The 15,647-nt window shown below is 37.9% G+C and overlaps 1 protein-coding gene across 13 annotated transcripts in view; it reads left to right on the top strand.

The window, feature by feature from the left end:
* The window catches only part of TTLL5 (tubulin tyrosine ligase like 5), a 292,965-nt gene that overhangs the window by 130,153 nt on the left and 147,165 nt on the right, over positions 1–15,647 (top strand). For 9 of the 13 annotated variants that reach the window (XM_058429488.1, XM_058429490.1, XM_058429486.1 and 6 more), the window contains one exon: positions 4,625–4,812. In XM_058429488.1, coding sequence (XP_058285471.1) covers positions 4,625–4,812 — 188 coding nt within the window. The remainder of the gene's footprint in view (positions 1–4,624; positions 4,813–15,647) is intronic. The other 4 variants (XM_032134813.2, XM_032134809.2, XM_032134805.2 and 1 more) reach the window with 1 other exon arrangement.

Below are 15,647 nucleotides of genomic sequence, written 5' to 3'. Positions count from 1 at the left end.
GCAATCATGGCTCACTGCAGCTTTGACTTCCCAGGGCTTAAGCAATCCTCACACCTCAGCCTCCTGAGTAATTGGGACTATAGGCCCATGTCCCCACACCCAGCTAATTTTTTATAGAGAAGAGATCTCACTTTGCTGCCTAGTCTGGTCTCGAACTTCTGTGCTGAAGTGGCCCTCCTGCCTCAGCCTCTCAAAGTGCTGGGATTACAGGTGTGAGCCACCATTCCCGGCCCAGGAACATTTTTATTTTGTTTGTTGGAGTGTAAAAAAATACCACTTTGGGGCCGGGTGCAGTGGCTCATGCTTGTACTCCCAGCACTTTGGGAGGCCAAGGCGGACAGATCACGAGGTCAGGAGATTGAGACCATCCTCGCTAACACAGCGAAACCTTGTCTCTACTAAAAACAAAACAAAGCAAAAAAATTACCCAGGCACGGTGGCGGGCGCCTGTAGTCCCAGCTACTCAGGAGGCTGAGGTGGGAGATTGGCGTGAACCCGGGAGGTGGAGCTTGCAGTAAGCCGAGATCGCGCCACTGCACTTCAGCCTGGGCGACAGAGCAAGACTCTGTCTCAAAAAAAAAAAAAAAAAAACCACTTTTGTATTACTACATAAACTTGAAAATTTACATACTTTGTGACCCAACAATTCCACTCCTAGGCATATACAAGAGGAGCTCTTCTACACATGTGCCAGCAGATGTATGCAAGAGTTTTATGGCTGCATTGTTTATAATAGCAATATGCTTGAAATAACCACAATACCCATTGATAGGGGAATAGAAAAATAAGTTGTGGTGTATTTACAAAATGGAATGCCAGACAGCAAGGAAAATGAATGACTTTCAGCTATATTTATCTAGGATAAATCTTGGAAGAGTAGTGTTGAATAACAGAGCAAGTCCCAGGAAATATCTATAGTAGGATACCATTTTTATAGATCTCAAAAATGAGCAAAATTATCTGGTATTTTGTTTGTATATGCATATACACACAAATATATTTGATAAAACTTTATGATTGATAAGGGGAGATTAGGAATGGGGAGGAACAACCACATAGGTTAGTACATATTGTTGATAATGTAATTCCTGGGTTGGGTAGTAAGTTCACAGGTGTTCATTACAATATGCTTATAACTATATATACAGCTATTATAAATATTTTGTATGTACTAAATAATATAGTAAACATGAAAAAGTTACAGATTTAGAAAATCAGTTGTATATGCAGAATGATCATTGTTAGCATTAATTTTAAAAAGACAGGAAATAGGTTATATTATTTCTACTTTTCTGGGTTTAAAAATTTTTTTCCAAGAGATGTGACTTTTACAATCAGGAAAAATGTGAATTTTTATTTTATTTTATTTTTAGAGACAGGTTCTCTTTCTGTCACGCAGGCTGGAGTGCAGTGGCATGATCATAGCTCACTGTAACCTTGAACTCCTGGGCTTAAGCGATCCTCCTGCCTCAGCCTCCCAAGTAGCTGGGACTATAAGCACAAGCCACCATGCTCAGCTGAATCTTTTTTTTTTTTAAATTTCATTATTATACTTCAGGTTTTAGGGTACATGTGCACAATGTGCAGGTTTGTTACATATGTATCCATGTGCCATGTTGGATTGCTGCACCCATTAACTCATCATTTAGCATTAGGTATATCTCCTAATGCTGTCCCTCCCCCCTCCCCCCACCCCACAACAGTCCCTGGAGTGTGATGTTCCCCTTCCTGTGTCCATGAGTTCTCATTGTTCAGTTCCCACCTATGAGTGAGAACATGCGGTGTTTGGTTTTTTGTCCTTACGATAGTTTACTGAGAATGATGTTTTCCAGTTTCATCCATGTCCCTACAAAGGACATGAACTCATCATTTTTTATGGCTGCATAGTATTCCATGGTGTATATGTGCCACATTTTCTTAATCCAGTCTATCATTGTTGGACATTTGGGTTGGTTCCAAGTCTTTGCTATTGTGAATAGTGCCGCAATAAACATACGTGTGCATGTGTCTTTATAGCAGCGTGATTTATAGTCCTTTGGGTATATACCCAGTAATGGGATGCCTGGGTCAAATGGTATGTCTAGTTCTAGATCCCTGAGGAATTGCCACACTGACTTCCACAACGGTTGAACTAGTTTACAGTCCCACCAACAGTGTAAAAGTGTTCCTATTTCTCCACATCCTCTCCAGCACCTGTTGTTTGCTGACTTTTTAATGATGGCCATTGTAACTGGCGTGAGATGGTATCTCATTGTGGTTTTGATTTGCATTTCTCTGATGGCCAGTGATCATGAGCATTTTTTCATGTGTTTTTTGGCTGCATAAATGTCTTCTTTTGAGAAATGTCTGTTCATGTACTTTGCCCACTTTTTGATGGGGTTGTTTGTTTTTTTCTTGTAAATTTGTTTGAGTTCGTTGTAGTTTCTGGATATTAGCCCTTTGTCAGATGAGTAGGTTGCAAAAATTTTCTCCCATTCTGTAGGTTGCCTGTTCACTCTGATGGCAGAAGCTCTTTAATTTAATTGATCCCATTTGTCAATTTTGACTTTTGTTGCCATTGCTTTTGGTGTTTTAGACATGAAGTCCTTGCCCACGCCTATGTCCTGAATGGTATTGCCTAGGTTTTCTTCTAGGGTTTTTATGGTTTTAGGTCTAACATGTAAGTCTTTAATCTATCTTGAATTAATTTTTGTATAAGGTGTAAGGAAGGGATCCACTTTCAGCTTTCTACACATGGCTAGCCAGTTTTCCCAGCACCATTTATTAAATAGGGAATCCTTTCCCCATTGCTTGTTTTTGTCAGATTTGTCAAAGATCAGATAGTTGTAGATATGCGGCATTATTTCTGAGGGCTCTGTTCTGTTCCATTGATCTATGTCTCTGTTGTGGTACCAGTATCATGCTGTTTTGGTTACTGTAGCCTTGTAGTATAGTTTGAAGTCAGGTAGTGTGATGCCTCCAGCTTTGTTCTTTTGGCTTAGGATTGACTTGGCAATGCGGGCTCTTTTTTGGTTCCATATGAACTTTAAAGTAGTTTTTTCCAATTCTGTGAAGAAAGTCATTGGTAGCTTGATGGGGATGGCATTGAATCTATAAATTACCTTGGGCAGTATGGCCATTTTCACGATATTGATTCTTCCAACCCATGAGCATGGAATGTTCTTCCATTTGTTTGTATCCTCTTTTATTTCATTGAGCAGTGGTTTGTAGTTCTCCTTGAAGAGGTCCTTCACATCCCTTGTAAGTTGGATTCCTAGGTATTTTATTCTCTTTGAAGCAATTGTGAATGGGAGTTCACTCATGATTTGGCTCTCTGTTTGTCTGTGATTGGTGTACAAGAATGCTTGTGATTTTTGTACATTGATTTTGTATCCTGAGACTTTGCTGAAGTTGCTAATCAGCTTAAGGAGATTTTGGGCTGAGACAATGGGGTTTTCTAGATATACAATCATGTCATCTGCAAACAGGGACAATTTGACTTCCTCTTTTCCTAATTGAATACCCATTATTTCCTTCTCTGCCTGATTGCCCTGGCCAGAACTTCCAGCACTATGTTGAATAGGAGTGGTGAGAGGGGGCATCCCTGTCTTGTGCCAGTTTTCAAAGGGAATGCTTCCAGTTTTTGCCCATTCAGTATGATATTGGCTGTGGGTTTGTCGTAGATAGCTCTTATTATTTTGAGATACGTCCCATCAATACCTAATTTATTGAGAGTTTTTAGCATGAAGGGCTGTTGAATTTTGTCAAAGGCCTTTTCTGCATCTATTGAGATAATCATGTGGTTTTTGTCTTTGGTTCTGTTTATATATTAAATAATTTCTTTTTGCCAGAATTTCAGTGCTTAAATAATAGAATGCTCTGATATTACAGTTGAAAGAAGAAAATTTAAATCTGAAAGGGAAATCAGTCATTTGAAAATATACACACACCAGGGCCTGTTGGGTGGAGGGAGGGGGGAGGGATGGCATTAGGAGATATACCTAGTGTAAATGACAAGTTAATGGGTGCAGCACACCAACATGGCACATGTATACATATGTAACAAACCTGCACGTTGTGCACATCTACCCTAGAACTTACAGTATAATAAGAAAACAACATGTTTTGACTAAAAATATATATAAAAAAAGAAAATTTAAGGTTATTGTTATTTTTCTGAGTATACTCGATTTTGCTTTTATCCGTTTCCCTTTTGAGCTTTCTAAGTATTATGGATGATTTGACAGTGGATGCCACAGACTGTTGACAAGTACAGTTACATAACAAGAAAAACAAATAAGAATTATAATGAGTTTCAAAGATATATTTTTTATTCAGTAAGATTAGCAAATTCTGGGATTGGTTATTCCCCACTACATATAATGAAAATTCTTCTTTGTGAAGCTTTTGTTATAAGCAAAAACATATTAATAAATAATGCATGTGGCAGTTTGGTAATAGGAAGAGTTTCTAGGTTATGGTAACCATTTATTTTTGTGATCATTTGAAGATAGTTTATTTCTCCTATATTATTAAAGATCCGTAGGGTTCAGTAAAGTATCTGTTGACCTGAGATTTCTCTCATTATCCTAATTTTTTTCAGGCCTTTTTTTCCTAAATGAGTGAAAACTTTTCTCTGTTTTAGCAGGATCGTGCTATCTAAACAAGCATCATTCAGGAATAGCCAAAACACAAAAAGAGGGAGAAGATGCTTCTTTATATAGCAAACGGTACAACCAAAGTATGGTTACAGCTGAACTTCAGCGGCTAGCTGAGAAGCAGGCAGCGAGACAGTATTCTTCATCCAGCCACATCAACCTCCTCACCCAACAGGTACGGATGATCTGGGGTGCCCAAGAGCTCTTTGGACCTGAGGATAGAATTAATGACAGGGTACTTTGTCTTTCCCTGTCTTTACTATTCCCATATACTGATGCCTCTTGAATGAGTATTATTAATAGTTGGATTCAAGCTAAAGGATCAAGTTTTTCCTCTTCAAATTTAAAGAAAATAACTTTCTGTTACAGGCATTGTAAGTCTGCTACTGGATATGATGTATCTATTTCGTGGATAAACAGACTTGAATGTTCATCTGTAAATATAATTTTAAAGGATCTTTAAAAATAAATTCTTTTCTTTGGTAAAATTTTCCAGTGAGTTTTAGTCTTATAAATCTTTTTACCAGAATTTTATAACATTACCCTTTAAAAAAATTTTTTTCTGTATTGCCTTTTATTTCATGATCTCAGGATATTTTATGGGTAACTGATTAATTTCATATTTTATTATACCCTTATCCAATATATTATCATTCTCCCCATTTTACAGATGGGGGAACCTGAGGCTGAAAGAAGTGATGTGATCAAGGTCATTCAACTAGCTGGGTGGATAGAAATAAATAACAGGATATTGTCCTTATGCTATATAGATATTAATAATCTTGCAACACAGTGAAGGTAGATGGCACTTTCAAGAGCTTTGTGAATTCTCTTTGTCCTTCTTGCTGGTTATCCCTATGGTGTTTAATTGAAGGAAAAGCCATATGTCTTATTCCCTAATGCTAAATGGCATCAAAGTCCTCCAAAGGAATTATCGTAATTTAACTCCACAGTTATATTTTGCTATGTTGCTGATGTGCCAAATTCCTTAATTGGTAGTAACTCTGTAGTGAAATCAAGTCTCGAAAAAAGTGAAGCTGAAAATTACTTTAAGTACATGCTAAAAGTAGGCAACACACTGCTCCCTGGTGGTACCCTACTTATCTGTATAAAATTTAGGACCAAAACTAAAGCTAAGCCTCTCATGGACTTAGTTTTACTTCAGCCTTATCCCAGCGTGTGAAGCAGTAATTATTTTCTTTCTCAAATCCTTAGTTGTTTGAAGGGAGTTAAATAAGAAGGCCTAATGTGAAATAGGAATCAAAGAATATTACAAGAACAATGTTGATTCTTGGAGGGAGTTGGGTAGTTAGATTTTAGTGACAGAATGATGGGAAGAGGGAATAGGATACCAAGATACGATGGGAAGGAATTTGCAAATTAAGTGGCTATGAGACGGGAAAGGCCAGTGCTCTGCTACACTTTTATCATTGGGTCACTAACTGTATGTTTCCAGTTTATAAATGGGCAGCTAGAAGCACCAAGATGTTGAGATTTTGTGATTGTAGTAAAAAAAAAAAAAATACCCAAAATAGCCAATCTTAGTGCTTACCTATTTCTAGCTCCTATCATTTGCTAGACTGCAAAGCCTACAAAGTGAAAAGATCCTAATCCTGTAGGAATCCAAGGTGACTGTATCCTGATTGGGAAGTCATCCCCCTTCAGTTAATTTTTTTCGTCTATAAAGAACTTCAGTGCCAGTGAATTAAAAGCCCATTAGACTGTGGTTTGTAGGGATCTGAACTTGCCATTAGATGTCAGTGTTAACTTTTAGAGTCTTGGTAATAGGGTGGTCAGTGCTTGGTACAGTACTGAGGGAGGTGCTGTAGGATGTAATAAGCAGGATGGAGTAGTGGAGAAAGAGCTGGATTAGCCATCCAGAGACTTGCCACTGACTCCTATGTGATCTTGGGCAGTTCACTCCATTGTTATTCTGACACTGACTCCTGTATGATCTTTGGCAGTTCATGCCGCTGTTCTGTCACTGATTAGCTGTGTGATCTTGGACAGTTCACTCTACTCTTCTGACACTGACTAGCTGTATGATCTTGGGCAGTTCACTCCACTGTTCTCCTGACACTGACTCCTGTGTGATCTTGGGCAGTTCACTCTACTCTTCTCCTGACACTGACTAGCTGTGTGATCTTGGGCAGTTCATTCCATTGTTCTGACACTGACTAGCTGTGTGATCTTGGGCAGTTCACTCTACTCTTCTCCTGACACTGACTCCTGTGTGATCTTGGGCAGTTCACTCCACTGTTCTCCTGACACTGACTCCTGTGTGATCTTGGGCAGTTCATTCCATTGTTCTGACACTGACTAGCTGTGTGATCTTGGACCGTTCACTTTACTCTTCTCCTGACACTGACTAGCTGTGTGATCTTAGACAGTTCACTCCACTGTTCTCCTGCCACTGACTAGCTGTGTGATCTTGAGCAGTTCACTCAACTTCTCTTAACCTCAGGGTCTTCATTGATTGATGAGGAAAATACAACAGAGTCATGAGGATATTATGCAAAACCTCTAAATGCAATATATGTGGAAAATATTGTTATTTCAGCCATAAAAGGCTTTTAATAGTAAATCACTTCTAATTTGGTTAGAAACAAGTTTTTAGATAAAGTGTACTTTTTAGTAATTTTTCAAAAATTATTGTGGGTACATAGTAGATGTATATATTTATGGGGTACATACGATTTTTTTTTATTTCAGTAGGTTTTTTTGGGGGAATGGGTGGTGTTTGGTTACATGGATAAGCTCTCTAGTGGTGATTTCCAAGGTTTTGGTGCACCTATCACCCAAGTAGTGTACACTGTACCCAATGTGCAGTCTTTTATTCCTCACCCTCCACCCACCCTTTCCCCCAAGTCCCCAGAGTCCATTATATAATTCTTGTACCTTTGTGTCCTAATAGCTTAGCTCCTACTTGTGAGAACATATGATGTTTGGTTTTCCATTCCTGAGTTACTTCACTTAGCATAATAGTCTCCAGCTCCCTCCAGGTTGCTGTGAATACTATTATTTTGTTCCTTTTTATGGATGAGTAGTATTCCATGGTGTATATATATACACACCACATTTTCTTTATCTACTCATTGATTGACAGACATTTGGGCTGGTTCCATATTTTTGCAGTTGCAAATTGTGTTGCTATAAATATGCATGTGCAAGTATCTTTTTCATATAATGACTTCTTTTCCTCTGGGTGGATACCCAGTAGTGGGATTACTGGATCAAATGGTAGATCTACTTTTAGTTCTTTAAGGAATCTCCATGGTGTTTTCCATAATGGTTGTACTAGTTTACATTCCCACCAACAGTGTAAAAGTGTTCCCTTTTCACCTCTTCCATGCCAACATCTATTATTTTTTGACTTTTTAATTATGGCCATTCTTGCAGGAGTAAGGTGGTATTGCATTGTGGTTTTGATTTGCATTTCCCTGATAATTAGTGATGTTGAGCATTTTCTCATATGTTTGCTGGACATTTGTATATCTTCTTTTGAGAATTGTCTATTCATGTCCTTAGCCTTTTTGATGGGATTATTTTGTTCTAGCTGATTTGTTTGAGTTCCTTGTAGATTCCGGCTATTAGTCTTTTGTTGGATACATAGTTTGCGAAGATTTTCTCCCACTGTGTGGGTTGTCTGTTTACTCTGCTGATTATTTCTTTTGCCTGCAGAAGCTTTTTAGTTTAATTAAATTCTATCTATCTATCTTTGTTTTTGTTGCATTTGCTTTTGGGGTATTGGCCATGAAGTCTTTGCCTAAGCCAATGTCTAGAAGGATTTTTCTGATGTTATCTTCTAGAATTTTTATGGTTTCAGGTCTTAGATTTAAGTCTTTCATCTATCTTGAGTTGATTTTTGTGTAAAGTGAGAGATGAGGATCCAGTTTCATTCTTCTACATGTGGCTTGCCAGTTATCCCAGCACCATTTGTTGAATAGAGTGTCCTTTCCCCAGGTTATGTTTTTGTTTGCTTTGTCAAAGATCAGTTGGCTGTTAAGTATTTGGCTTTATTTCTGGGTTATCTATTCTGTTCTATTGGTCTATGTGCCTATTTTTATGCCAGTACCATGCTGTTTCGGTAACTATATCCTTGTAGTATAGTTTGAATTTGGGTAATGTGATGCCTCTAGATTTGTTATTTTTGCTTAGTCATGTTTTGGCTATGCAGGCTGTTTTTTGGTTCCATATGAATTTCAGGATTGTTTTTTCTAGTTCTGTGAAGAATGGTGATGGTATTAAATTGCGCTGAATTTGTAGATTGTTTTTGGCAGTGTGGTCATTTTCACAATATTGATTCTACCCATCCATGAGCATGGGATGTGTTTCCATTTGTTTGTGTCGTCTGTGATTTCTTTCAGCAGTGTTTTGTAGTTTTCCTTGTAGACGTCTTTCACATCCTTGGTTAGGTATATTCGTAAGTATTTTATTTTATTTTTTGCAACTGTTGTAAAAGGGGTTAAATTCTTGATTTGATTCTCAGCTTGGTGGCTGTTGGTGTATAGCAGTGCTACTGATTTGTGTACATTGATTTTGTATCCTGAAACTTTACTGAATTTATTTATTAGATCTGGGAGCTTTTTGGATGAACCTTTATGGTTTTCTAGGTATATGATCATATTGGCAAACAGCAACAGTTTGACTTCCTCTTTAATGATTTGAATGCCCTTTATTTCTCTTGTCTGATTGCTTTGGCTAGGACTTCCAGAATTATGTTGAATAGAAGTGGTGAAATGGATTCTTGTCTTGTTCCAGTTTTCAAGGGGAATATATTCAACTTTTCCACATTCGGTATAATGTTGGCTGTGGGTTTGTCATAGATGGCTTTTATTACCCTAAGGTATGTCCATTTTATGCCAATTTTGTTGAGGGTTTTAATCGTGAAGAGATGCTGGATTTTGTCAGATGCTTTTTCTGTGTCTGTTGAGATGACCATGTGATTTTTGTCTTTGATTCTGTTTATGTGGTATGTCACATTTATTGACTTGCGTATGTTAAACCATGCCTGCATCCCTGGTATGAAACCCACTTGATTATGGTGGATTATCTTTTTGATATGCTGTTGGATTAGGTTAGTGGCAGAAACCGCAATTACTTGTGCACCAACCTAGAATTTTGTTGGGGATTTTTGCATCTGTATTCATCAGAGATATTGGTCTGTAATTTTCTTTTTTTGTTAATGTCCTTTCCTGGTTTTGGTATTAGGGTGTTACTGGCTTTATAGAATGATTTAGGGAGGATTCTCTTTTTCTCTGTCTTTTGGAATAGTTTCAATAAGATTCTTCTCAATTCTTCTTGAATGCCTGATGGAATTCAGCTGTGAATCCATCTGGTCCTGGACTTTTTTTTATTGGCAGTTTTTAAATTACCATTTCAATCTTGCTGCTTGCTATTATCTGTTTAGAGTTTTTATTTCTTCCTGGCTTAATCTAGAAGGGTTGTATATTTCCAGGAATGTATCCATCTCGTCTAGGTTTTCTAGTTTGTGCACGTAAAGGTGTTCATAGTAGCCTTGAGTTATCTTTTGTATTTCTGTGGTATTGGTTGTACTGTCTCTTGTTTCACTTCTAATTGAGTTTATTTGGATCTTCTCTCTTCTTTTCTTGGTTAATCTTGCTAGTGGTCTATCAATTTTGTTTATTTTTTTTTCAAGGAACCAGATTTTTGTTTCATTTATCTTTTGTATTAGGTTTTTTTGTTTGTTTCAATTTTATTTAGTTATGCTCTGATCTTTGTTATTTCTTTTCTTCTGCTGGGTTTCAGTTTGATTTGTTCTTGTTTCTCTAGTTCTCTGAGATGTGACCTTAGATTGTCTGTTTGAGCTCTTTCAGACTTTTTGATGTAGGCATTTAATGCTATGAACTTTCCTCTTAGTACCGCTTTTGCTGTATCCCAGAGATTTTGATAGGTTGTGTCACTATTATCATTCAGCTCAAGGAATTTTTACATTTCCATATTAATTTCATTGTTGACCCAATGACCATTCAGGAGCAGATTATTTAATTTCCATGTACTTGCATGGTGTTGAGGGTTCCTTTTGGAGTTTATTTCCAATTTTATTCCACTGTGGTCTGAGAGAGTACTTGATATAATTTTGATTTTCTTAAATTTGTTGAGACTCGTTTTGTGGCCTGTCTTATGGTCTATCTTGGAGAATATTTCATGTGCTGATGAATAGAATGTGTATTCTGCAGTTGCTGGGTAGAATGTTCTGTGAATATCTGTTAACTCCGTTTGTTTTAGGGTATGGTTTATGTCCATTGTCTCTTTGTTGACTTTCTGTGTTGATGACCTGCCTAGTGCTGTCAGTGGAGTGTTGAAGTTTCCCACTATTATTATGTTGTTGTCTATCTCATTTCTTAGGTCTAGTAGTAATTGTTTTACGAATTTGGGAACTCCAGTGTTAGGCGCATATATATTTAGGAGTGTGATATTTTCTTATTGGACTAGTCCTTTTATCGTTATGTAACATCCCTCTTGGTCTTTTTAAACTGTTATTGCTTTGAATCTTTAAAGTTTGTTTTGTCTGATGTAAGAATAGCTACTTCTCACTTTTGGTGTCCATTTGCGTGGAATATCTTTTTTCACTCCCTTACCTTAAGTTTATGTGAGTTTATGTGTTAAGTGAGTTTCTTGAACTTATATGTTAGTTGAGTTTCTTGAAGACAGCAGACTTTGTATCTTTTAAGGGGAACATTTAGGCCATTTACATTCAACATTATTATTGAGATGTGAGGCACTATTCTGTTCATCATGCTAGTTGTTGCCTGAATACCTGATGATTTTTGCATTGTGTTATTGTTTTATAGGCCCTGTAGGATTTGTGCTTTATGGAGGTTCTATTTTGGTGTATTTCGAGGTTTTGTTTCAAGATTCAGAACTTTCTTTAGCAGTTTGTGTAGTGCTGGCTTGGTAGTGGCTAATTCTCTCAACATTTGTTTGTCTGAAAAGGACTATCTTTCCTTCATTTATGAAGCTTGGTTTCACTGGATACAAGATTGTTGGCTGATAATTGTCTTGTTTAAGGAGGCTAAACATAGGACCCCACTCCCTTCTAGCTTTTAGGGTTTCTACTGAGAAATCTGTTGTTAATCTAATAGGTTTTCCTTTATAGGTTACCTGATGCTTTTGCCTCATAGCTCTTAAGAGTCTTTCCTTTGTCTTGACTTTAGATAACCTGATGACTGTGTGTCTAAGTGATTATCTTTTTTGCGATGAATTTCCCAGGTGTTCTTTGAGCTTCTCCTGTTTGGATGTCTAGATCTTTGGCAAGGCCAGGGAAGTTCTCCTCGATTATTCCCCCAAATAAGTTTTCCAAACTTTTAGATTTCTCTTCTTCCTCGGGAACACCAGTTATTCTTAGGTTTGGTCATTTAACATAATCCCAAACTTCTTGGAGGCTTTGTTCATTTTCGGGGATGCCTTTTTCTTTGTCTTTGTCGGATTGGGTTAATCAAAAGCCTTGTCTTCGAGCTCTGAAGTTCTTTCTTCTACTTTTTTGATTCTATTGTTGAAACTTTCCAGTGTATTTTGCATCTCTTTAAGTGTGTCTTTTATTTCCAGAAGTTATGATCGTTTTTTATTGATGCTCTCTACTTCCCTGGAGATTTTTTGGTCCATGTCCTGTATTATTATTATTATTATTATTTAGTTTCTTTAAATTGGTTTCCACCTTTCCCTGGTGCCTCCTTAAATAGCTAAATAATCAACCTTTTGAGTTCTTTTTCTGGAAATTTAGAAATTTCTTCTTTGGATCCATTGCTAGTGAGCCAGTGTGATCTTTTGGGAGTGTTAAAGAACCTTGCCTTGTCGTATTACCAGCATTGTTTTTCCGGTTCCTTCTCATCTGGGTAGTCTGTATCAGAGGATCTGGGTTGAAGGGCTGCTGTTCAGATTCTTTTGTCCCACTGGTTGGTTCCTTGATGTGGTGTTCTCCTTCTTCCCCTAGGGATGGGGCTTCCTGAGAGCCAAACTGCAGTGATTGTTATTGCCCTTCTGGCTCTAGCCCCCCAGCAGAGCTGCTGGGCTCTGGGCTAGTACTGGCAAGTTTCTGTGAAGAGTCCTGTGATGTGATCCATCTTCAGGTCTCTCAGCCGTGGATACCAGTACCTGATCTGGTGGAGGTAGCAGGGGAGTGAACTCTGTGGATTCCGTGAGGACTCCGTGAGGGTCCTTTGTTGTAGTTTTGTTTAGTGAGCTGGTTTTCTTGAGTGCTGGTTGTGCTAGTGGTTTTTTGGCCTCCAGCCAGGAGGTGGCGCTTTCAAGAGAGCATCAGCTGATACAAGCTTGCTCTAAGATCGCTTGGATAAGTATTCGAGTTTCTCAGGTAGTGGGCGGGGCCATAGGGCTCCCAAGATTATGTCCTTTGTCTTCAGCTACCAGGACAGGTAGAGAAAAACCATCAGGTTGGGGCAGAGTTAGGTGTGCCTGAGCTCAGACTCTCCTTGGACAGGGCTTGCTGTTGCTGTGGGGGATGGGGGTGTGGTTCTCAGGCCCATGGAGTTACGTTCCCAGGGGCATTATGGCTGCCCCTGCTGCATCATACAGGTCACCAGGAAGTAGGGGAAAGCCAGCAGTGGCAGACCTCACCCATTTCCCACACAGCCAACAAGGCCAATCTCTTGGGGTGCATAAGATATTTTGATATAGGCATATAGTGTGTGTTGATCATATCAGGGTAAAGGTGTCCATCACCTCAAGCATTTATCCTTTCTTTGTATTACAGACAATCCAGTTATACTCTTAGTTACTTTAAAATGTACGATAAATTATTGTTGACTGTAGTCACCCTGTTGTGCTATCAAATACTAGATCTTATTCATGCTAACTATATTTTTGTACCCATTAACCATCCCCACTTCCCCCCACCCTCCTCCGTACTTTGTTATTGCAAATCTCAATTATAGGTTATTCAACCCTTTCCCTTCAGAGAAAGTGATTCCTTAATTTAGAATTTGGAAAATTCTGTCATTGATTATTCTTTTTCTGGTAAATAATAACATGTTATAATGGTTTAGTATAGATTCTGGTATGTTTGTTTACTAACAGTTTCCCTTTTTCTCTAGTTATGTTTAAAAAGAAAGTTGCTTTAGTTTCTTACTCACTGAGTCTAGTGATACAATGTCTGTAGCTTTCTAGAAAGAGGTGGATTTCCAGTCAGAAGGTGGTGAGAGTTCTGCTCTTCTCTCTGGAGTTAGGGCCTGAAAACTTAAACTTAGCTATTATCAGAAACAAGTTTGTGTCCAGTAATCACTTTAAATGGTTTTTATTTCCTCTTACCTGTTTTCATATTCTCGATTCCTATTTTCTGTTTCTGCTTTCTTTTCTTTGTTTTCCCTTTTCTAACAGGTTTAATTAATATTTTCTCCCCTTTTAAAAATAAGATTTATTCTGGATATGTTTATTCATTCTATTTTATTGTTTTCTAATTCATTATTTTCTTGCCTTATCTTTACTTAAATTCCTTCTTTCTGCTTTTCTTAACTTTGTTCCACTATTTCGGTATTTCTCCCCACCTTGAGTTAGATGCTTAATTTATTTTCATTCATTCTTGGTATTTTTTTTCACGATATAAAAGCTATGAATTTTTCTCTGAGCATTGCTTTCATTATATTACATAAATTCTGATAAATCTTTAATTGGCTTTCTGGGCAAGGAGTTAAGAGATATTCTACTAAGCAAGCAAAGTTGAATTTAAATTACTTGTGCTATTTTGGAAGATGAGTATAGGAAATTGAAGTTGTTGGGTATTTCTGAAAAATCATTATATTTGGCCTATAATTTCGACTGCTTAGCCTATTAAAACTTTTAGTGGCATTTCCTGCAAAACTTTTTATTTCATTGTGTTTGTGTGTGCATGTGTATATGTATGTATTTAAAAAACATTTTGCTAGGCTCTTAAGAGTCTTCCAGGCTTTGGTACTAAGCCATGGGGATGATATAACACATAGTCCTCAGCATGAAATAACTCACTCTCTTGTAATGGTAGCAGCTACATAAACAGATGATAATAATAACATGGAATATGCATGACAGAGATAGTCCGAGGGAATAACAACCACTAAAAGAGGCCCCGAACCCAGCTTGTGGGTGGGAGTGGGGAAAAAGCTGAACTAGCCTTCTTGGAAGAGATTATATCTAAACTGAACCTTAAAGGTAGGCAGGTAGATGGCAGAAGAAGGGGAGAAACAGTTTACAGATTAAAAACTCACTTGTGCGTATGTAGGGAAACAAGTGACAGGCTAAGGATGTCACAGGATGGAGAGTCAGCAGGGACTAGCTAGGAATGAAGTTGGGTGAGAAGGCAAGGGCTGGTTCAGGGAGAGCTTTCATGCCATGTGAAGGAACTTGTCCTTTGTCTCATAGATGATGGAGATCCTCTGAGACACAATTGCTTTGCCTTTTAGCTGGATCACTCAGGTAGCTTGAAGAGGATGGATTTGGAGGATGAGGCAGTGCCACTCCTTTTTCCTCCATGCTCGCTGGTGAAGATAATGAGGAACAGTGAACTAGCTAAAGGTAAAGAAGCAAAGTATCTGACAAGCCAAAAATTTGATGATAAAACATAGAGGGACTCAGAATTTACATTAGTGGTTAGATTCTTTTTCTTTTCTTTTTTTTTTTTATTATTATACTTTAGGTTTTAGGGTACATGTGCACAATGTGCAGGTTTGTTACATATGTATCCATGTGCCGTGTTGTTTTGCTGCACACATTAACTCGTCATTTAGCATTAGGTATATCTCCTGATGCTGTCCCTCCCCCCTCCCCCCACCCCACAACATTCTTAAGAAATCTGTATGGCAAAAACAGAAGCTCATATCCTGTGTAGTTACTACTACTCCTGCTGTGATTTAACTTTGTTTATAGCCTAAAACACAAAAAAATATCAAACTTTCCCTGCCACGTGAGCAGCGGCCACTTCAAAAAATCTGTGCAAGTACGTGTATACTTGAAATATAAAGAGATAAATGTTCTCAACTACCACCATTCAACAAATAACTT

The sequence above is a fragment of the Hylobates moloch genome, unplaced genomic scaffold (assembly GCF_009828535.3).
Source record: "Hylobates moloch isolate HMO894 unplaced genomic scaffold, HMol_V3 SCAFFOLD_16, whole genome shotgun sequence".
In the NCBI taxonomy this organism is placed as follows: domain Eukaryota; kingdom Metazoa; phylum Chordata; class Mammalia; order Primates; family Hylobatidae; genus Hylobates; species Hylobates moloch.
This window is presented reverse-complemented; position numbering and strand designations above follow the sequence as displayed.